At 31.7% G+C, this 23,107-nt stretch overlaps 2 protein-coding genes across 3 annotated transcripts in view; one reads left to right on the top strand and one right to left on the bottom strand.

Annotated features, from left to right (window-relative positions):
- The window catches only part of Mekk1 (mitogen-activated protein kinase kinase kinase 4), a 43,102-nt gene extending 27,659 nt beyond the window's left edge, over positions 1 to 15,443 (top strand). The window contains exons 20-26 of the mRNA XM_089243990.1: positions 9,836 to 9,906; positions 11,791 to 11,907; positions 12,185 to 12,344; positions 13,036 to 13,155; positions 13,746 to 13,852; positions 14,218 to 14,397; positions 14,863 to 15,443. Coding sequence (XP_089100116.1) covers positions 9,836 to 9,906; positions 11,791 to 11,907; positions 12,185 to 12,344; positions 13,036 to 13,155; positions 13,746 to 13,852; positions 14,218 to 14,397; positions 14,863 to 14,886 — 779 coding nt within the window. The 3' untranslated portion in view covers positions 14,887 to 15,443. The remainder of the gene's footprint in view (positions 1 to 9,835; positions 9,907 to 11,790; positions 11,908 to 12,184; positions 12,345 to 13,035; positions 13,156 to 13,745; positions 13,853 to 14,217; positions 14,398 to 14,862) is intronic.
- LOC149076430 (angiopoietin-1-like) lies at positions 58 to 5,893 on the bottom strand. Of its 2 annotated transcripts, none has more exons than XM_089243992.1 (8): positions 5,510 to 5,893; positions 4,484 to 4,692; positions 4,042 to 4,331; positions 3,439 to 3,572; positions 3,166 to 3,308; positions 2,705 to 2,801; positions 2,316 to 2,486; positions 58 to 720 (listed from the first exon to the last, which is right to left on the bottom strand). In XM_089243992.1, exons 1-8 carry the CDS (start codon positions 5,685 to 5,687, stop codon positions 314 to 316), a joined length of 1,629 nt encoding a protein of 542 aa, XP_089100118.1. In that variant the 5' UTR covers positions 5,688 to 5,893; the 3' UTR covers positions 58 to 313. The 2 variants fall into 2 exon arrangements, with proteins under 2 accessions (XP_089100118.1, XP_089100119.1); XM_089243993.1 differs by having other exon boundaries at positions 211 to 720; positions 3,166 to 3,305; positions 5,510 to 5,808.
- Positions 15,444 to 23,107: the final 7,664 nt, after the last annotated feature.

Below are 23,107 nucleotides of genomic sequence, written 5' to 3'. Positions count from 1 at the left end.
CAAAGTTTCCCCTCATATATTCATATTGTATAGTCCTTATGATGGGAAATGAGAAGCAGGAGATTCACAATATTGTATTTACAAGATGTACGCATTTCAGTCCAACATTGCTGTTGGCTTCAGCTTCTTCAGAGCATCCTGTATTTCGTGTTAAATGCCTATGCTTGTGCATTTCATCCTCATAAGCCAGAAATTTCCTTCGGAAGTTAAAAGATTTTTAGTAAATATTTTTGCTTATAGTATAGATTACTTACAAGTTGAGACAACAACATTGTATGAGCTATAAAACAAGTTATCAAGGTGCGATACATATTTAAAAATCTATTGCATGAACGTCATCAGAAGTTTCAGCCTCATTGTATTCAGGTACGAAATATGTGGGAGGGAAAGTGGGTGTACTTTCAGTAGTTGATGGATCTGTTGTTTCTGTTTTTGCTTTAGTTCCAGTATAGTTTATTTTTGTCAAGTACTGGACTGGGCGTATCATCATTTGTGTATTCATCAGCGAATAATTTGGTCCTTGCCACTCATGCCAATATACACCTTTATATTCTTGAACTGTTAGTCCTCCAAGGTACTGACCATTGAGGTTGCTTGCATCACATTGGTTGTACCACCATCCACCTGTGTGGTCCTTTGCACAGTTACCACCTTCCCATCTGTCATTGTCCATGTCAATTGTAGAGAAGGGAAGAGAAGCATGATATGAGAGACCATCACCTTAGAGGGAAGAAAAATCAAACAAAAGAAATGTATATTCATTTCCCTCAATATTTACTTTTATAATTGTAACTTTCTTTAACATTATTTCCATGAAATTCAGTTTTGATTATCCTTTGTCATTAAGATTTTTATAAAAATATTCATAAAAATTATTCTTCCAATTCAGATGGCAGAATCTTTGGAATTCCCTTCTGTTATGAATTTCTTGCATTAAAAAAATGAAAATTAGTTATTCATACAAGCACTTCCCCCAGGCTTGAGCCTCGTCAGTTTGTCCCTTGTGCCAACATCTATTCTATGCAAAACGTATTTTTAGATTTCGTTAATAAATGGAATAAAAAAGTTTGATTATAATTTAATGTCATATTCTAATGGAGTGCTTTTGCTTTTCATATGCTGTGGACATAACATGATACAGTGAAACTTGTCTAAGATGGACACTGCATGAGATGGAAACCTGTCTTAAACGGAATCAAAATATAGTCTGTTCAATGATTAGTGCTTTTATTTGCACCTTTATAAAATGAAAATCTGTCTAAAATGGAATATTATTTCAGTCTGTTAGCGTTCTGTTTCATACAGGTTTCACTGTATTTTATTGCATACTTATAGGGAAAAAAATCTGATGCAATCAATCTGGTCTGTCAAATTTTTATTTTCCATGATTTCACATATTTAAGGTTGTGGTGACTGTATTTGTGTAGGTGTGATTGACACGATTATGGGATATTGAGATTGTAAATATGGTAAAAATGTATATATACAGGTTAACAAATAAAAATACAGGTTAAATAAAAGTCCCATCAAATTAGTGATGAGACTTTTTTTTTTGCCCAAAAATATATGTTGATGCCTAACTCTAAGATAAAACATGATAGATTGGAACTTTGATGATGGATTTGACAGGTCTAGGTCTTTGAATTCTGGTGAAAAGCATGGAAGCAACGCCATATTTTATTTTCTTGACATCGTGTGTGTATTTTTAGCCCTCATTTGTATAAAAGGAGCCATAGTTCAACTAAATAAATAAGAGAAAATGCAAGATCTCTCTCACATGACTGATTGGGATGCAGTGAAAAAACTAACTGCTTAATATTAAAGTGATATGATGTTGATGAAAATAATATCTGGGTAAAAACTTAACTTTTCCAACCACAGTTAAACTCTCTTAAGTTTTTGTGCGCAAATGGTAAAAGTGTTTAAGTATAATTAAAATAAAACTGTTTGTTGAAATGAGCGATATAGGCTTAAAAATTTTTTTCTGCAACTTCATGATTAGCAGTATCATATTTGCATAGAGAACAGAATGATTTTGTGGATACATTAGTTGATTTTGAAGTTTAAGATTTGATGTGATTGAATATATCATAAATTTATTGTCTTAAATTTTTTAGTGTGAAGTTTTTTTTTTTAAACCAAAAAAAATTTGCTCATGAATAGTTTCACGCAGTTAATTGATGGACATTTAATGAATCATGTTCTCAGATTATTGCTCAAACGTTCATATTTTTTCCTTAATATTTAGGGAATGGTTATGTTAGTGATTATTAACTAAACATGGATTTATAAAATTTGCCCGAAATGGCTTTTACCAGCTTCTCCTGATATAAGAGGACCAAGTAGTTTCAACATATATCTTTCCTTCTCATTCCCTACTGCAAATGCTGCATAATTAGAGTTTGCTTGACCACCTTCAAAGTCTTGCAAGTCTACACGCAACTCATAAATTCCTTGATGAGTGATCAAATGTAGATTTTCATTACCTGTGAATAAAATTCAGATCAGTCAGATGAAATATGTTGCTTACTGTTGCTAATTTTTTCAGGAGAGGCAAAAAAATTCATTTAATAGTTAATTATTTTCATTCACTGTCTGAGAGATATAATGTTTTTTAAAAAAATACCTAAAAATATTCCAACATTATGATTTGGTATCAGTTTGTATGTATGTGTTTTGAGAGATTTCAAAATCATGTACTTACCCAGCCAGAATTCTCCTGCAACATTTCCAAAGCCATGTTTGTAATCATTCCATCCTCTGAGGAAATCTACAGAGCCATCTCGCCTTCTTTGTATAACCTAGTTTTTGATGTGCAGAAATATGCTTTTAATACAACTACATATTTGTGATGCATATCACAAAATTAATTAAGCATGGTATCAGAGGTCAGTAGAAAGGAAGACACTCACTCATTATCATTATATAAGAAACAGGTTGGTTAAGTTAGTAGTTCCAATGCAATGCAAATCTAGCCCTTTAAGCCTGACCTGTTTTGTCATTAGATGTCACTAATTTGTCTATTAACATCCAAAATTACATTGTATTTCTTATGTGGTTAAAATTTTTTAATGAAAAATAGTACGATTGAGTGGACTTTTGACACAAAAAGTGTTTTTTTTCTTCTAAATTTAATGTTATGAATGTCAAACCAATCACACTTACAGTCCATCCTCCTCCCTCTGATTCCATGTCACAATAAACAAAGATTGGCTTTTGAGCATATTTTGGTTGTATCCTGTAGATTCCTGTTGAATTTCGAACTTTTTTCTGAACTTCCTGACAATCATGTGGAAGATGTTCTTCTTCTGAAATAAACGCACACATTATTATTCATTAATTAAAGCTTTTTATTTTTGTATGATTCAATAAAAACTGGAAACTTAAAATTAGGAATTTGGAAATTTTCATATAAACATAAATACCACTGAAACACACCTTGATTTTGGAGTGCTCCAACCATTACACATCCAGTATATTGATTATCTTGCGTCTCAGATGCTAATGTTTGTAATGATGACTGCAGGTAAGTTTTAGTAACAATATTCGAATTCAGATGATCTGATATATTTCTGAAATATTATTTGATTCATGTTATGTTTTCAAAACAAATATTTATCTGATCAGTGAAATTTAAGGATATTTTAATTTTTTTAAAACAAAGAGCAAAATTTATCTCACTGAGAGTGAAAAATGTACTTTTATTTTTTATGTGGTTATAAGATGATTGATAACCATAATCTCATTCAAATTTTCTCATAATCAAAATTATTTCCTAATGCATTATTAGCAATGGGTAAAAAAAAATAAAATTAAGGTCATCTGCCAAAATAGTGAATAGCTTTTTTTTAGCTCCAATTGGTATCTGGAAATCTGCCATAAAGTATGAGTCAGAGTCACTTATGATATACATATATTTTGTCTTACAAGCTATTTTATAAAATTTATTTCATGTTTCAAAATTCCTCATTTCATCCAGAAGATTTAACTAGATTTATGAAAAAAGGGTGTGAATTTTTATTGTTACAATATTTGTATTACCTTGTGAAATTTGTAAGATGAGTAATGTTGCTCGTAAGTGCACCAATGCTCATCTGCAGAGTATCTGCCATGCGTCGCAAACTGTACATACTGGTCTGTAAAATTTGCAAATTCGATAACACATCCATTCCACCGACCAAATTTTTCTGATCCGCTTGAATTCGTGCATTGTCTTGTACATTTACTCTGTTCAGATGTTGAATCTGCTGCTCTAGCCACACCTTGTTCACCAACTGATTTTGTTGTACTTTGTCAAGGTCATCTCTAAATACCTCTTGCAACGTAATGATCTGTAACAGAAATTCAGAACTTCATTCTCCAAACTAAAACAATTTTTGATACTACAGAAGCCAAGTTCACCCCCACCATTGTACATGATTGTCAATGCGAATGCAGAAATTTTTGAATTTCATGTTAAGATTTGCTTCTCTGTCTCTCTCACCTTCCTTCCATCGCCTTTGATATCGTCCAGGCGTTGTGATATTCTTCCTTCGAATCGATCCAACATTGATACAATATCCTGTTTCTGTAGTTCTAATCTTCCAACCACCCTAGTCAGTTCTTGCATTCTGGACGTTTGTCTTTGGCTTTCAGTTTCCAGCATATTCAATTGCAGTTGAATTTGTTGTAATGCAGTAAGTATATTAGGATCTGAAAAGAAAAGTACAGTACTTTCTGAAAATTATGTGTTTTTTTAGACATTAGCTACCATTTTAGGATCAATTTATCCTGGATATGAGGACCAAAAAAAGTCAAAAATTTTTAATGTTTATTTTATAATCAAATATTTTTCTAAACATAACAGCAGAATTATATTTGTTTCATGATAATTAAGGAATTGTATAATGATTAATCAACAGTCGTAGTTTTTTTTTCAAATTTACGTAGAATCTTTCCCATTTTTTTCTGAGAAAGGATACATTAATCTTTTATGTATCCTTTCTGATGATTAAAGATCAACAGGTTTCTCTAAGCGTTCTATGATCAGAGATTTATCTACGATCATAGGCCTGCACATCCTGGAGCCGGATTTCTTCATAGCTGGAAAAGATTTTCTTCCTGGGCTGAAGGTCCCCTCACCCATGTGGTATTAATGTAATCAAACGTTTTATATTTTTCTTTTTGGCCATCGAGATGTTTTACTCTCTAAAAAACACTCGATTTTGAATGATGGATCAGCATTGCGTATCTGTGTACGGCATCGATAAACCGTTTAGGAGAGTCGTTTGAAAATCGATTGAGATTTAGTTCTTGGATAGGGAGTGGGGTTACAACATTCAGATTGATGTATTTACGAAGTAACAGAATTTGATTAATGGTCGCGCATGATTTTTTTTTTAATTTAAAAGTCTGTGCCTTTAAAATATATGAACATAAGATTCTTTATATGAAATTTTCGCATATTTTTTATTAGGGATCTGCATTTTTTTTTTCAGATGGTTTTGAGTTATCTTTCGAAATCGCTTACCTCTGTGACTGCTCCGCCGATTTGATGGCACGACCGATGATAAACTAGAATTTATTGGTTTATTTTCCAATTGAGACTCTGAAAAATCTAATGAAGCAATAATCAGAATAAACCACCACGGAAAGTTTTCCGTTCGTCTCAAGGGGAGATACGTTGATACGCATATTTCGAAACCCATGGCTAACTTGATTAGCAATCAGTCTATCATGTCAGAAATTACTCTGCGTAAAACTTACGACTCTGTGATCTGTTGAAACGTTCTTTATAAGACAGTTATGCTGTATAGAAATAAGATTTTTCTTACAGAAGAAAACTTTTTCCCCCTTTTTGATACTGCGTAAGAAGAGCAGCTAGGAATTGAAGCATTTGAGAGTAAATTTAAGTGACAATCTGCCTACATCTGGTTTTTATCCTGACACATGTTTTAAGAAATCTCTTTCTCTTAATAAAGGCCAAGGAATCATTTTTTTCTGTCTTTGCTGCGACGTCGTCGTTACTCTTCGTGTGAAAAATGGTATTCGTGTTTCGAAAAGTGTCTTTACGCTTGCCTACTTGCAGAGGCGGATTTAACGGCGGGCGCACCGGGTGCCCCGACTTCTGAATAGCTCCAAAAAACCCAAACTTCACACTTATTTCTAATTTAAGACGCCCAATATTTTCTTTTGCGCCCGGGACCTCAAACGACTTCAATCCGCCACTGCCTACTTGATTGTTTGATGAGTGAGAAAAATATTTGTTAATTTTTTTTTCTCTTTTTAATGCTCTCGTTTATAACTAGGTTGAGAGAATTTTTTTTAAAAAGTTAATCTCTCGCAATCGTTCTGAAAATGTATGATGATTAATTTCTGTAGGGATTTTTTCTCCTCTGAATTTTGTAGTCCAAAGAAAAGAATTCATATCCTCGGCTGGATCTTGAATCCTGCGAACTACGCGGCCGCAGAAAGCGCCAACTAAAGGGGACGGACGCAGTGCCGTCTTAACGCATGGGCCCACCCGGGCACGGCCCGGGAGCCTGGAAAGGAGAGGGGCCTCACAAAAATGAGAAGTGGCTGAAATTTTCAAGAATTTTCGAGGTAGGGCCTCAAAAACATCACTTGGCCCGGGGGCCCATGATGCTCTTAAGACGGTCCTGGGCGGTGCGATTTTTTATCATCAAAATATTATTCGATTACATTTGAAAAATATCCAGAACCGGCCTAGCATATCTGGCAGAAAAAAATATTGCTTTTTTTATTCTGATCACACACAGCATAGTTTGATTTCCTAAAATTCAAATGAATTCCTGTCCGATTTTTGTCATCAAAATGCTCACTAGCGCATTGGATACACTCATTTAGAAAAAAAAAAAAAACTCAACCAACTTACATTACTGTGTTACCGTAAGGCAGGGTTTCTCAAACTTTGGCTCCCCAGAATAGTTTAGTTGATATTTTCCCATATAAAAGAACTACTTCAAAGCATAAATCAATAACAGTTCGCTACCGCCCTTAGGAGCCGCGACGCACACTTTGAGAAACAATGAAGTTAGGGTATATCACTATAGACAAAATCGCACAACGCGTGTCGTCAGAAAATGTTCCGCGATTATCTAACCTAAGTTAATTTTACGATTTTTGAATGTAACTCGTAAAAGTTACGGCCAATGTGCAGACGAATTAAAGACTTCGTGAAGTGGTGAAGTCCGAAGTCTGGGCACTTCGTAAAATGCAAAATGTCCAGACATCGGGCTCGGAGGGTAACACATCGTCGGAGTTCAAGCAGAAGTCATCATTTCCAGTTGTTAGATTTTGTCAATTTAAACTTTTGAGCATCGAGCTTATATTACTGGAGGTATAGCCACTAGAATAAGGGTCCTTATCAAGTCGCCTTAACCACGACCTCCTATATAAGCATATTGTTCACAGAGACGGTTATATAGGAGGTCGTGCCTTAACTAGAACTCCTTAATACACTGTATATGAAGGCGTCTTAGCCTTAACTGGAGGGAGAATGACGTCATCGGTCTCCGCCTCGGCAGTACTGAGAACGTTTTCCGACATTATTTGTCAAAGATCACGTGACGTGCTTAATGTCAGCGCAATCAAAACCCCCTAAAGAATCCCCCACTTCAGGGAGTGTTGGCGCAATCCCCGTTATTTTCTTGTCATCCATAGGGGTTTAACCACTTAACATGCAAGGTTTTCGCAAGAAATTTGAATCTCTATTTGATGAATCGGCGATAAATATGCTAGCCTTGTGCTAACCTGACGCACAGTAGAAGAAGGGGGGGGGGGGAAAGAAAAATATAAAAATAAAAATTACATAATAGATAAAGGTAGATAAGAGAATTTTTTTTAGAGTCCTCTTTTCATCCTCACCCTACATGGTCTCTTTCACTCTTACATGCATATACTCTATAGTAGAAAGATACATTATAGGTGTGGAAAAAAATCAGGAGGGAAAGAAAAGTAAGGGTTACTATAAAGCTACACGATGGTGAACAGAGAGGAAAGAAAACACAAGAGAATTTGTTTAAATTTATTCCACAGTTGTAAGAATGTAATATTACACCTGTGATCCTAAAGAAGTTAAAGGGAAATGAGGAAGAAAGGGATTGTTTGTTTTTTAAGATTTGCAATTATTATTCCAGAGTTAATGAAAAATAATACTAGAATGAAATAAATAAATACAAAGATAAATTAAAAATTATTCCAGAATTAAGGAAACAGATAATTCTATAATTAATAAATTCAGAATTAGTGAAGTAAATAACTCTAGAATTAATGAAAGAAATAATTCTATAATTAATAAATTCAGAATTAGTGAAGTAAATAACTCTAGAATTAATGAAAGAAATAATTCTAGAATTAATGAAAGAAATAATTCTAGAATTAATGAAAGAAATAATTCTAGAATTAATGAAAGAAATAATTCTAGAATTAATGAAAGACAATTCCAGAGTTAATGTAAGAGATAATGCAAGTATTAATGAAGAAAAATCTCCAGCATCAATGGACAATTAATCTAGAGTTAAAATGAAAATTATTCCAGCATTAACGAAAGAGAATTTTATAATTAATAAATCCAGAGTTAATGAAAGATATTATTCCAGAATTATTGAAAGAGATAATTAAATATTTTTTATCTTTAGAAGTTCTTGATCATTTTTTAATCTTTAGGAGACAACTAATTGTTATCTTTAGAGATTGAACTCTACATTTAAATGGAGAAATTGCCTGGCATGAGATGTGTATTAAATATATCATGTGATATTCTTGTATTCGATGTTACTTCCATCGCAACAGCTCCTCCCTCTCTCCAGTAATATAAGCTCGATGCTTTTCAGTTGTTATGAAAAATAGTAAAAATTATTTTGAAGATTTCTAACTCCTATAGCAGATTTACTGATTAAATACGTGGTTCATACTGTTCGTATCATGAAATAATTTATTCGAATTTCTAATCAACTGCAGTAGTCCAGTCTGTCAAAATTTTTTTTGAATTTGGTGACTTTTGCTTGAATGCCGAAGATATACAGTATGTGGTCATGAATATCCGGACACTCTTGAAATTTAGTAGGTCTCATCAGTGACTATGTGGCTGTTTCTCCTGGTGTGGACTCGATCCTTTCGTGGCACTTTGACCGGCGCTTCATATTGTGACATTATGGAAAATGCTGATCTGCCCTGTTGGCAACAGTTTGCTGAGGGGAACGATTCTTTTTAAACATGATCAGGAATCAGGAAACAGCAGGAGTCAACTTCGATGGGGGGGGGGGCGCTGAATGAAATAAGCATCAACAGGCACTACAATTAGGGAGGAGAAAAATATTTGCTTGGTCAGAGTGAACATATATCAAAAATTCAGGGGCTCCCAAAATTCTGGGGCCTACTGGAAAGTCCTGTTCACAAATCAGGCCCAGAGCACCAGCTCTGATGTATCGAAATGTATCTGGAGCTCAAAGATTTTATTAAGATTCTGTGTATCGAGTGGCTTGAGCTAGTGGAAGTGGCCTTAGGTTCCCTCAATGTTTGACCAAGTAGGTTTTCAGATAAGTGCTGATCGAAAAGCACTGGTTTGCGGTATTGGGTCCAAGTGATGCAGGGATTTGGTTCTATTATGGAATACTGTAAATTTTATGCTATTTAAAAGAGAATAATAAATTTCACTGAAACGTGGTGCAAAGAAGTTGATTATATTTCTTATGGAGAAATCAGCATTTTTACAATTTTCTTGTGCTTAGGAAAGAAAAAATTGATTACGCAAATTTATTTTTTTTAATTTTCACTGTAGAGCTGATAACGTTTCAGATTATTTCAAATTTTTTTTTTCTATTTCATCTGATAGGTGAAGGAAGATTCGGTAAAGTTTATACAGCGGTAAACAATTCAACTGGCGAACTTATTGCTATGAAGGAGGTAAATTGAATCTTTTCTATGTATTGTACGTACAGTGTTTTCTGGCTGTTTCGCAACGAGTGTTAGAAAGTAATGAAAATTCTAGGCTTGATTCTAACATTTTTTGATATTTCACTTTAATTTTAGAATCATTCTTCCCTTAAGGATTCCTTGCAGACACTCTTTGTGAAACATCGTGTATACAATAATAAAATAATATTGGAATTTTTTTTCTTGTATAAAAATGCTTCAGAGGCTTATTTTTTGAAAAACATGAACATAGCTCTTTCTCAGTTGCATTTCAAAGAATGTCAACTCTGTAATTAATAAATGAATTATGAGAATTTTTGTTAAAACTTTGGAAAATATTGATTATTTTTGCTGAAATACAGAATATAGTACAGTAGACTCTCGTTAATCTGATACTTGTCAGACCAGGGTTTTGTGGATTACTGAAATTCCTAGATTATTTGAAGTTAACTGCAAAAGCCCATTTAAATAATATAAACTTTGGCACACAGACATGCAGTGACATGTTTTCCTCTCAAATGCTAGAAGAAAATCCACCTAAAAATGTCGGATGGGCTAAATTTAGTGTGCAGTAGCATTATTGAGTCAAATGTAATTTCATAACATTTTTTTAAAATAAAGAAATTAGTGTATGAAAATTATTACTATGGCATACTAAGACTAATGTGCGCCTGACTGTATGAAGGGCGGGGGAGGGGGAGAGAAAAACATGGATCATATGAACTGTTTTTTTGTTGAGAATAAGAGCCCAGTATAAAATTTTGAAAAAAAGCAAATGAAAGAAGCGACTATGTTTGCGTTGGCTGTATGAACTTTGAAAATTCACAGGGTGGTAAATGCATACCTTTTTTTTTTAAACTGGCAGTATCATGCAGTCTTCTGATTGAACTATACCCATGTGACAGAGTGTAAACTTTTTGTTTTGCAATTCGGGGCCCATTTCTAGTATACAACCTGCACTGTTCATATTTTAAATGCTGTACATTCCCTTGCATGTTATGTCACTGCTATGAAAAAAGTAAAATATAAAAAGTTTTAAGAATGAAATAGTTGTTAGAACTTTGAATATCGATTATTCATGTGAATTTTCATAAATTTTTATACCAATAGAGATACGATAAAATATTTTTGAATCATAACACATTTTTCCCCCTTTATACAGTTTTTTAAATACAGCAGAACTTTGATATAATGATACTCTGTTCACCAAGAAAAAATATCAATCAAGGGATTATTGGTGTATTGAGAGGTAGCGTTATCATCAGACAGCACCACATTCATGTGGCGGTTGTAATCTCTTCTTAATTTTCATGGTTAATACCATGATAAAATGTGTTTATTCAGTTGTAAATAATTACTCGAATAAAATTGTCTGTTTCATCCTGTAAAGTCACTGCTAATGTTATCACACAACACTTTTGTGTACTACACAAAAAATAGTTTCACTGCAACTTCATTAACACTTTTAAAAAGTAGTGAAAAACAGTAATGTTATCAGACACTCCTGAAAAAGCAAGAACTGGTGAGGAATTGAAAAATATATATGAAGATTATATTTTTAAGCTAAATATAAAGAATGTTGTAGCAGTTTTGAAAGCTCCCCAGAAAATATCTTTATAATGGTATTTATCGTAGTAAAGGGTATTATTGTATCAAAAGGAAGTTAACATTAGACTATATTCAATTCCAAATAATATCTGAAAAATATTGCTGTAGAGGGATTTATTGCTATGTAGAGTATCATTGTAGTAAGGTTTCACTGCATTTATCATATTTATTTTGCTTAAGGCACATGATTTCTGTGTTTCTTTATCAATACCTTTGGTATAGTATGTATATGTTGATTATATATATTTTTTAAAATAACTTTTGCAGATACATTTGCAGCCTAATGATCATAGAGCTATTAAAGAAGCTTTAGATGAAATCAGAACATTCGAAGGCATCAAGCATCCTTGTTTAGTGAGATATTATGGAGTAGAAGTGCATAGGGTATGATTTTAAGAACCTTTGTAAAAATTGACTTGATTCTATATTAAGGGTTTGCAGAGTAGAATGCAGATTGGTTGTTGTAGATGTAGCCTGCCTAGAATTTTCACAGAGTCATCATGTTACACTTTCAGAATCTGTTTTTTGTAGTGTGTATGTGTGTTTGCTGAAATGTATTTGCATATTTATTGTATTTAGCCATAGAATTTTAAATGAAGAGCATAATTGCGAATAACATTATTTGTCATGTTATTGAATTTATTTCTTACGTTATTCACAGGAAGAGATGTTGATATTTATGGAGTACTGCAACGAAGGATCCTTGGAAAGTGCAGCTCAACTGCATCTCCCGGAATCTTTGATTCGAAAATACACCAGGCAGTTGCTCGAGGCTGTGAATGTTCTACATGAGCATAATATTGTTCACAGAGACATAAAAAGTACTTCTATCTTGTAGATTTGATTTTTGCAACAGGCCTATTAGGAAGAAACATATGGTTTTAAACATGTGTGCATGACATCATTATATTTTAAAACGGCCATTTGTATAAAAATGAAATCATAGACTTGCAGTTAAGTGAAAAATTGTTGGGTAGTTAACCAAATTACTGCCTTTTTGTCCGCTCAATTAAATGGCTCTGGAAAGAATGCTAATGAAGTCACTCTTTATGTACGTATATGGTGCAAAAATAACCTATAAAAAAGATTCTTTAAATATTTAAGGTTTCTTAAAAATTGTTTTTACATTTCAATTTCATTCCATTTGGGGAAAAACTTTGTGACTAAATACATATTTTTTCAATACAGTGGAATCCCATTTTAACGAATGCCGTTATAGCAAAAAACTTGTTTTAATGAACACTTCTCTAATCCCCAGACAAGTTTTCATAGGAACAATGCAAAAACCTGGAATTCATTATAATGAAGTGATTTCCCTGGTCTCTTGGAGTTTGTTATAATGGGATTTGACTGTATATGAATATTTTGTATAATTTAAATTTTGATTTCGAAAGAACAAAATTAGAATGACGTATGACTATGTTGTTTAATCATTCACTTTCTCATCTTTTGATTTTTATTAATTTCTTTTAAATTTGTTATTGAAAAAATAAATTGTTATAATTTCATTAGGTGCCAATATATTTTTGACATCGAATGGGGAATTGAAATTGGGTGACTTTGGTTGCTGCATAAAATTGAAAAACAATACAACAATGCCAGGGGAACTTTGCGGATTTGTTGGCACTCCAGGTACATTTTTCATCTGCTGATTACATTTTTAATGAGTTCTAGTAGAAAGTTGGCTAGCTGAAAGTTTTTTATTGTTCACACATTTACCTTCACTATGGATACTGTCTTTTGATCCAAAAATTACTGAAGTTTTCCCAAGCTTGATGCATATTGGTATTCATATCTATATATATATATTTCTGTATATTTTTTATTTATATAAAATTGTGAAAATCGGCAGCAGTTTCTTAAATTCTAAGCCTTTTGTTGTGAAACAGGATTTGAATGTTTTTTTTTAAACTTTCTGAATTCATTCATTCTTAGTGAATTCAGAAATATTTTTATTCTCATTTCTAATGTTGGAAATATTGCATAAACACTGATATCTGTGAGCTTTACTACCTTTTTGAACCTTATTTAGTTTTTTATAATATTTCATCTTGCACCGATTTGCACGACATAATTTTTTGTTAGCTATACTTATACACTTCAGTTGAAAATTCAGATGTTTGATCTTTAAAATGCAAACTTCTCAAATTCAAAATATTTACCTGCATTGAATTAGGTTCTGTTGGTGTTTCATTTATGTTTTGATCCCCCCCCCCCCCCAGCTTACATGGCTCCTGAAGTGTTTACCAAAAATGTTGAGGGTGGTCATGGAAGAGCAGCTGATGTTTGGAGCATTGGATGTGTTGTTTTCGAAATGCTTACTGGAAAAGTGAGTATTCTGAGTTAATTCACCAAAGAAAAAGGTCATTTTTTTAAAAATTATTTTCTTATTGGGTTCTTCCAACCTTGAATTTGAAATTGGGAAATGTACTGGCGGTTGTCTCATGAAGTAATGAAAAAACTTTCTTTGCTATCACACAAAATCATTATCAAATAATCTGGCTTTTTGCTGCCTTTATGGTTGGTTTTTGAGTACTAAATGTGAAATTCAATTTAAAATAAATTTCATATTTTAAGGTGTTTTTTGACTCTTACTTTCTTGATGATGTGGATTCTAGCAAAATGTTTATAATGCTAAAAATATCACATAATTTTTTATGCTTTGATTACTTATATTTTTATACACTCATTCAGAGACCATGGCATGAACTGGAAAACAGTTATCAAATTATGTTCACTGTGGGTATGGGCGAAGTTCCTGAGATTCCTGATTCAGTTGCCGAAGAAGCCCATGATTTCTTAGACAAGTGCCTTCTCATAAATCCTAAAGAACGATGGACAACCAGCCAATTACTCAGTCATCCATTTACCAAAGTGAGCTAAATCCCTTTTTTTGAGAAATTTCCTTGACAGGCTCAAGACAATTAAATTTGATTAGTTCTTTGCAATATTTTCTTTAAAGTACTGTAACAGTATGAGAAAAATAATAATCTGACAGAGCTAGGATTGGATATATAACTTGTTCATGAAAGTTGGATTTCAGTTCATCATACCTGTACATATAGTGGTATCAAATAAAATATGGTGGTGAGACTAATGAGGTGATAAAAGAAACAATCTAATATTGTATGTTTTCTATGAGAATGTTGAAGAAAGACTAGATTGTTTTGTAGAAGAAATCACCTATATACAAATGGAACTTTCCTGAAACTATTTGTCATGGAACCATGATTTTTATTTATAGAACTTTGGTTAGAATTATAAGAAAGTTATAAAATGCTTTCTTCTAACTTACTTCACAAATCTCTAAAATCTGAATTATTTTCTTGGATTTTGCAGGTTCCAGAAGAAGAGTTTGGTTGATCTCACTAAAAGATTTAGAGAAGTGTATTTTCAAAAGTTATTTTAGTCATTATCCATTCATATCACATGCAATCATTTACTTTTATAGGATCCATTTTTTTCCATTCAAGTGTTTGTGTGCATCTAAAGTAGTGTAGATTAGCATCATATCTGCATTTAAAATATTTGAAGTTTCAAAGGAATTGTACTTAACTTGCAGGATGCTGGAATCTCTTCAAAAATTACTGTATGATTGATTGCATATTTTGTTTCTTTTAGGAACCTTAAAGTAGGATTTCATTTATCTTAGAATTAAAAATTAAATATTTCTTCTTAATATGCAAATATCTGTATGAGTAATGAATACATATGCATATAGGGTGCATACTGTCAAACCATTGATCCTAGAGGTATACTTCCAATTAAAAAATGTTTTCAAATAATGTGTAGTACTGAGATATGTAATTCATGTTACAAGGGGTTGTAGGGTTATTAAAATAAAAATGTTAACTTTTGATGCAGAGATCCTCTGCTCAAAAACCTAGTATGAAAGTTATTGCCCTTTCTTTCCTGATGCCAACAAAAAAAAAAAATTCCTTTTTTCTAAGTGCACTGAGATATTAAAATTCAAAAACAGGAAATTTGGGAAAGGACAGCGTTAAATGCAGGCAAAATGGTTTTTTGAATTTAACGCTGTTCTTTCCCAAATTTTCTTTGTTTTCGAATTTGAATATCTCTGTGAATATGACACTTAGAAACGTGCACTTTTTTGTTGGCATCAGGAGAGGCAGGGCAACAACTTCCTAATTTGGTTTTGGGACACACGAGGACTGTATAAAAGTTAATTTTGTTATTTTGATAAATGTCAACTCCTTGGAATGTAAATGACATATTTGAGTACAACATGTTATTTTGGGAAACTATTTCTGATTGGAAGTATACCTCTATAGGATCAACGGTTTGCCAGTAAATTGCCATACCCCTTGCTTGCACTCTGTGTATATACACAAGTATGTATCAAACAAGAAAAAGAGGGTATGGTTCCTATCAAATGTATGAATTGCATTCAAAATTATAATATGTATATAGGAAAAAGTGTATGCGTGCATATTAAAATTATAAATAGTTAATCCAACTGAATATTTAAATCAGTGGTTTCTAACCCTTTTTACTAGACTGCATCCCCAATGAATTTTAATTTGAATTTCGGCACGCACAGTCAAGTTAAATTTTTCTTTGTGAACTTGACCCATTTGTATAATACATAGAATCACTGACTTGTATCATGAAATATTTTCTATCTCGTACCCCTGGTTAAGAACCACTGATTTTAGTGATTGAGTTTGTGTGAAGTATTTGATTTAATTATAAAGTCATGATTTAATCACTGACATGTATCTTCACAAAATGAACTTAGTTTTTCTCTGCATTATGAGTGGAATATGTGTTTTCAAATTTCCGCAATTTTTTTTATTGTTGTAAATACTAGTCAGCCTTAAATATGTATTGAGTTGATCTCAATAAAGCAAATTGAAATTTGTAAAAGGTGTTGTAAATCTTTAGCGATTAAAAACATGTTCTCTGCAATGGAAGCAGATCTGATTGTTGAATTTCAAACATCCATAGATAAGATTGTAATTTTTTTTCAAATCTACTGTAAGTATCATAGTGCCAAGTATATTATCAAATGTCTCCCCTGAAACCTCAATTAGTTCGAAGTTTCATTTACATGCACAATGTTTTGTGCAGTCCCAAATGTTAAACAGATGTTTCTCTCTCTGATTGTGATGAACTTTTTCTCTGATATATAATATTCATTATTTAGCTTACCCTATTTAAAATGGAAGCATATTGTGATTTTACATGAATAACCCACTGATCAATATGTTCCCAGTTAAATTTAGTTCTTCTATGCAGATTACACAAACTAGTTTCTTAATTCTAAAGGACTAGTATGAGAATCACCCCCACTCTAAATGTTAGTAAAAGATAAATATGATGTATATATTTTTCGACATTGTTATGCATTGGAAACTTATTTAATGTAATGTTACATATTTATGGATGTAGTCTATGTTTGTTACTAGTTGTTTGCCGATGTTTCTGATTTGAAATTTAGAAAAAAAATTGTTTCTTCTGACTGCAAAATAATTGTGAGAAGTAAAATATATTTTTTTGAATTCAAATGAAATATCAAAATCTTTTGAATTATTTTTAGGGTATAAAAAATGAGGTGCTTGCAGTGAATTTAGAAAGCTGTTATTTTTGTAATGAGAAATATATCTTGGTCGATGTGTGTTACTTGATATACTGTATATTCATATAGTTATATATATATTTCTTATTATGAGATAAAGAAAATTTATTCATGGTTTATTGCCTGTTAAAATCAAATATATAGAATAAGAAAACACTTAAAAGATATTCATGTGACTATGGATGTGATGTGTGAATATTTAGATTAAAAAAAAAAATCAAGTTTCTAAACTTGATTTATTATCTTCCTGAGAATGAGGTGCATATTTCCGTCTTGAAAAATTTTTCGGCCCTATTCCGTGTAAAGTTATATTTTTTTGACTAGGGAAATATTAAAACCGGTATGTTACTTAATGCACAGAAATAGTGATTCCAATGTTTTTATTTGTAATAATATATTTTATGTTTAGATATACAATTTCTATTGTGAGTATAATGTTGTGTGTTTAGCTAATGTTATTTGAAAGATAATATTTTTTTGGCTTAATTTTACTTTCAATCATATCATAATACAGTACTTAAGAAAAGGAAAATGTTAGTACACTGAAACCTGTGTAAAACAGTATATATGAGACAGAAACTTGTCTTGAAGAGAATCAGAAGATAGTTCCATCGACAATTAGTGATTTGATGTGCACTTTTATGAAAATTGAGTATCATATCAGTCTCTTGACTATATTGTTTCATACAGGTTCTTCTGTATTACTGTGTCATGATTTTTTTAACCCTTTATATTATGACAGACTTTGAAGTACCAGATTAGATAATTTGTTTTTCACTGTTTCAAAAACTTTTTTTTTCCATCTTTATAATTAGAACTAAAATGCTTACCAAATAATTTATATGATAACTATATTTGTTATATTATATCATTAAATTTATACTTTTATTTTATTATAATTTTTTTTTATTCTACTCTTCATGATGTCGGATATAAAGGGTTGAAAATAATTCCTTTTTTATGTAACTTTCGTGGTTTCATAAATTACATTTTTTTTATCAAGATTTTTTTGAAGTTTCATTTTTTTAATCACTTCTGAAAAATGAATGCTATGATTTTACAAATGATAAATATCATTTCCAAAAAGCTATATGTACTGAATATTTTTTAAAGTTTCTATGTAATAATTTTTATTTGATTACAAGGATAAATACTGAAGTGAAAGTAATTTGTATTTCTTGTTGGAACTTTGTTTTTGCTTAATTGAGGTAAGAATTCATTACTTAATTGGAATTGAGAGCCATTTTTATTGGCAATTATTTTCATGCACAAGAATTGTGTTTCATAATTTCTCTTTTTTGATTACAGTAGACTCTCGACCATCCGGCTGAGTTTAAAACAATAATACATTAATGAATTACAATGTTATCTTTTCACATTTGTGCAATCATTTATCAATGAACAGTGAAATAAGTTTAAATAATTTTTTTAAAAACTTAGCCCTACATTTTATGTTTATGTTTTGTTCATTTTGAAAGTGGGGATATTTGTACTGTACAGCAGTGTTTCTCCACCTTTTTTACTGTAGTAGACCCCATTTAGTGGCACCACAAACTTCCTGTAGCAAAGTTAAATTTCCACACTGCCTCTCCATGAAACCCAAAGTATGTTGTTTTTTATAATTTAGATTTCATAAAAAATTGAAATGGTAAATTGCAATTTCACAACACTAAATGTTTCCTTCATGTAATAATAGCAAATGAAAATGGTCCCAAGGACCCACAGAGGTCCATTGAAAAACACTACAATACAGTGTATATAATTTTATGTTTCCTGCAATTTAAGTTAGACATTATAAAGTTGTTCTTGAAATATGTGCAATATTTTTATTCTTGGACCATTAATTCCGTTATAAATTTGTAAATCATACGGTAACTTTTATAAAGTACCTGCCTGTACTAAGAGGTTCAGAATATATGAATTAGAGCAAGTTTTGGTGGTAAAACGATGTTTTTGATGGTATGGGTGGGGGAGGGTAGGAAGTGAGTACTGTATTTACAGAACTCCTGCCTATCTGACCCACCTTTCTACCACATTAGGCTGGATAGTCCGGAGTCTACTGTATTTTGAATGTTAAACAAAAAATTATTAGTTATCATTTGTTTATTGCGTTTTTTAAGTTTGATTCATTTCCATTTTCAAATAGAATTAAACATTAATTGATAATTTTTTTCTTTTTGTTTGTAGTAATGCTTTGGAGCAATGGCTTTGTTACAGGTTTTTGTATAAACTGAAAATTCTTTGGAATTCAATCAAAAGAATCTTCTTTCATCAGACTAGTTTTTGAAAGGAGTTGTTCATTAGTGTCTTACTAATTCTTTCATTATTTTTTAAAAATTGAAATTTTGATTGCTAAATTATGATGATAATTTTTCTTTCATCTCTGCTTATTTTATGCCAAAAGCTATCTAATGATACAAAAATAGTCTGATTATTATAATTTTTGGGAAGCTAATTCAGACTGAAAATGTTATTTTATTTAATTTAGGTTTAGTTTCATTAAGACTTATTTTAAAAGGATAAATCCACGATTTCTCATTCAAAATATGTTGTGTGCAGTATATTATATCAGGTTTTTTTGGCGTTGACATGTGCAGTATGTTTTAAGTTAATATTAAAATTCAATAGCAATTTTTTTTTTTCATTCAGAAGATTGATAGACAAATAAGTGTTACTCTCATATATGCACTTCATGGCACATATATCTGTACCTTGGAACCCATATTATTGTGTTTCCTTTTTTTTTTGAGTGATTTTACAGTATGAAGAGAAAACAATAATTTATCTCGTCATTTTGTCAATTCTTTGAAAAGTATATTGGTACATACTATAGTCTGGTTGTGTCTACTTATTTAAAAATGATTTTAGCTAAAATACAATACAATACTATGGCCTTAAACTACAGGATGAGAACTACAAGAACTCAAAATTGACAGAAATGGACATATGATGGCATGGTTCTGAGGTACAGATATATGCTATGGAATTGTTTGTTTCTTGCCATGTAAAAATCTTTGTTATTGCCATAGATGTTCTCTTCAGCCTCTGCAGTGAGTGCTATCTGTTCTTGATGTCACAATTTATGAGGAAAAATAAAAATTTGCAAACAGTTGATAGTACTGTGATATACCTGCTACTTGAAATAACAGAATTCTCAATATGTGGCCAGTTGCGTCCTATCCCTTTCATCTGATTATATTTTCTTGCAGGAATGATGCAGCATTTATATGTTGTAAAGATTTATTTTTCAAGCATTTCAGTTATAAGACTGTTAGAAGTAATAAATTCTTTTTTTTTCTTTAGTATGTTGGATATTTTTGTTTCATTTTTCTCAAGCTGTAATTTAGAGCATTTTAATTGAAAATAGCTTTTCTCAGTATCTAAAATGCTATATTCCATTTAGATATCACAATTTAGATAAAATTTAAATATCTATATCAATATTATGATGTACAAACGTCTAGTAACATCAACCAATGAATGGAATCATCTTTACTTATTTTTCTTACTCTAACTTTATTATTTTTTTGCATAAACTTACCTTTTTGCTTTACTTTTTTTATTTACTTTGTTTTATTTTTTTATTATACATTCAGATACAATCAAACAAAAATGTAAAGAGACAGTGAACTGTAAAATACCAAACGTTACAAGTAAGCACACAACATTGAAAAGAAATAAAGAAAAATAAACACACTCAGTTAACCTGTAGAGATTTTTTATACTTGTTTTTTTGCATAGTATTAGTAAATATAAATTCATTAATATATTGATATTTTTTTTCTAATATTTATACGTTTAATCAAAATTTTGAATTAAATGTTTTAAAATTTAGTGCAATAAAGTCCTTAAATGAAAAATATATACATAGACCTGATAGTATTGTAATATGTGAAACTACAAATTTTCCTATACACAGTATAGCTCATAAATAAATAAATATTTTTAATAGAAATGAGGTATATTCTTAGTAATCATCGCGTATGGTATAAAAACGCATATATATGTATCAACTTCATACAAATATTTATGAATATAAAGACATTTCATGGTCCTAGATTGATAAATTTCTTCTATACATGGTCTTTATTAGCTACCTAGTATACAATTTTTTTTTCAGAAAACAGCCTCGTTTTTATTATTCTTTGTCTCATGCTTTTATATAGTTTTACGTTTTTGCATAAATTAGTTTTGTTGATTTATATAAATTTTTCGTTTTTTGAATATAATTGGAAACGGCTACTGAAAAAATCTAAAAAAAGATTAATAAATATTTTTATAAATATAATAAATATTAAATTTTTTTTTCTATACCGATGCTAGAAGGAGGGTACTCAACCTTTAGAAGACTGTGGGTCACTTCGTTAATTTGAAAACGTGCCGTGGGTCACTTAATAATGTAATCTGGAACAGCGCCACAGGTTACTTATGTGATACGTAAATGTGCCGCGGATCACTGCTATTGGCATTGTTTACATAGCCGTTGATAGGAACCATACCAATAACACAATCGTCGATGTATTATCGAAGTGCTCCGGAAGTGTTCCGCAGACCACTAAAGTGATCTTTAAATATCCCACCGGTCACTTAAGTGATCTAGGAATGTGCCACGGGTCACTTTGTGTCGGTGTTTCTCAACCTATGGTTCGCGACGATGGTCCTTTGGCAGACTTGATAATTTAATTCCAACTGAATGAAACATTATTCAACAGTTGTAATATTGATATTAGTGATTACGGTATTTTGGCTGAAGAAAAATTACACCATCGTACTTAGTTTCACTACACACATCATCGAAGAAAATCCGACCCTAAATACGGGATATCACTAAATTTTGCCTAAAATATTTATTGCTTCAAATGCCATTCGCTGCTGTTAAAATTGCTGAAGGGAAATGAAGGACTGCAACAAATCGCAATAAAAAATATATTTCATGAAAAAATATTCAAATGTTCCGATTACAATATTTCAAAAATTCATACAATTACCAAAAATTCAAATAAAAGGGACAAGTGTGTAAAAAAAATCGGAACAAACAAAACTACAGGAATGTCCCGTAGTACGGGACACAAGTGGTCCGTCAATTAGTTTCAGACTTTTTGCTGGTCCTTGGGTTCCGAAATGTTGAGACACACTGCTTTAAGTGATCCGGATTTGTCGCGATCACTTATGTGACCTGTAAATATGCCGCAGGATACTTAAATAGTCTAAGAATGTGCCACGGGCAGTGCCGTCTTAACGCATGGGCGTTAAAAGAAAAGGGGCCTCACAAAAATAAGAACTTACTGAAATTTTCGAAAGTATCTAAATTTCGGGGTCTCAGAAAAACCACTTGGGCCGGGGCACATGACGTTAGTTACCTGAAAATGAACTGCGTGCGAAGTGAGTGCTCTGGAACTGCACCGCGAATCACTTACGTGTAAATTCAGTTAATGTGTCGCTTAGTTTATTTTTACAAAACTAGGACACATGGTCCGTGGACCATGGGTTGAGCATGAGTGTGTTAGAATATTCTGAATATTCTTTAGTAAGTCTCTTCTTGGAAGAGAGATTAACAGCTGTGCAAAGTTGACAGAGATAATCCATATATGTACCTTGGTGTCTGTATTTAAGCTTATAAAATAACTGAATCCGAACCACATGTTTGTCGTTTTTTCTGGGCATAACTGAAATTAAATTCACATTCGAAAAATATGTAATATATTGCACATCAGAACGTATACCAAATAACGTAATACCGTATAACGTATTACCAAATTCCACTTCCTAGTTTCTGTAGTAGTCTAGTGTAGCAGTACAATATATATATTCTGTGGTTCTGTCTGGTTTCTTCCTGAGGTGTAGGGGGGGAAAAAATGTAACTCACCTTGACATGTGGTAAAAAATCTCTAATTGCGAGCAACAAGAAGAGACAAATTTCTTAAAATGTGCATAGTTGCTCTTCTAGTATTTATTTCACGGATGCAGAGATATATGTTATCTTCT

The sequence above is a fragment of the Pholcus phalangioides genome, unplaced genomic scaffold (genome assembly GCF_987345545.1).
Source record: "Pholcus phalangioides strain wild (caught in Gottingen) unplaced genomic scaffold, Ppha-v1.0 ptg000015l_1, whole genome shotgun sequence".
Lineage (NCBI taxonomy): Eukaryota > Metazoa > Arthropoda > Arachnida > Araneae > Pholcidae > Pholcus > Pholcus phalangioides.
This window is presented reverse-complemented; position numbering and strand designations above follow the sequence as displayed.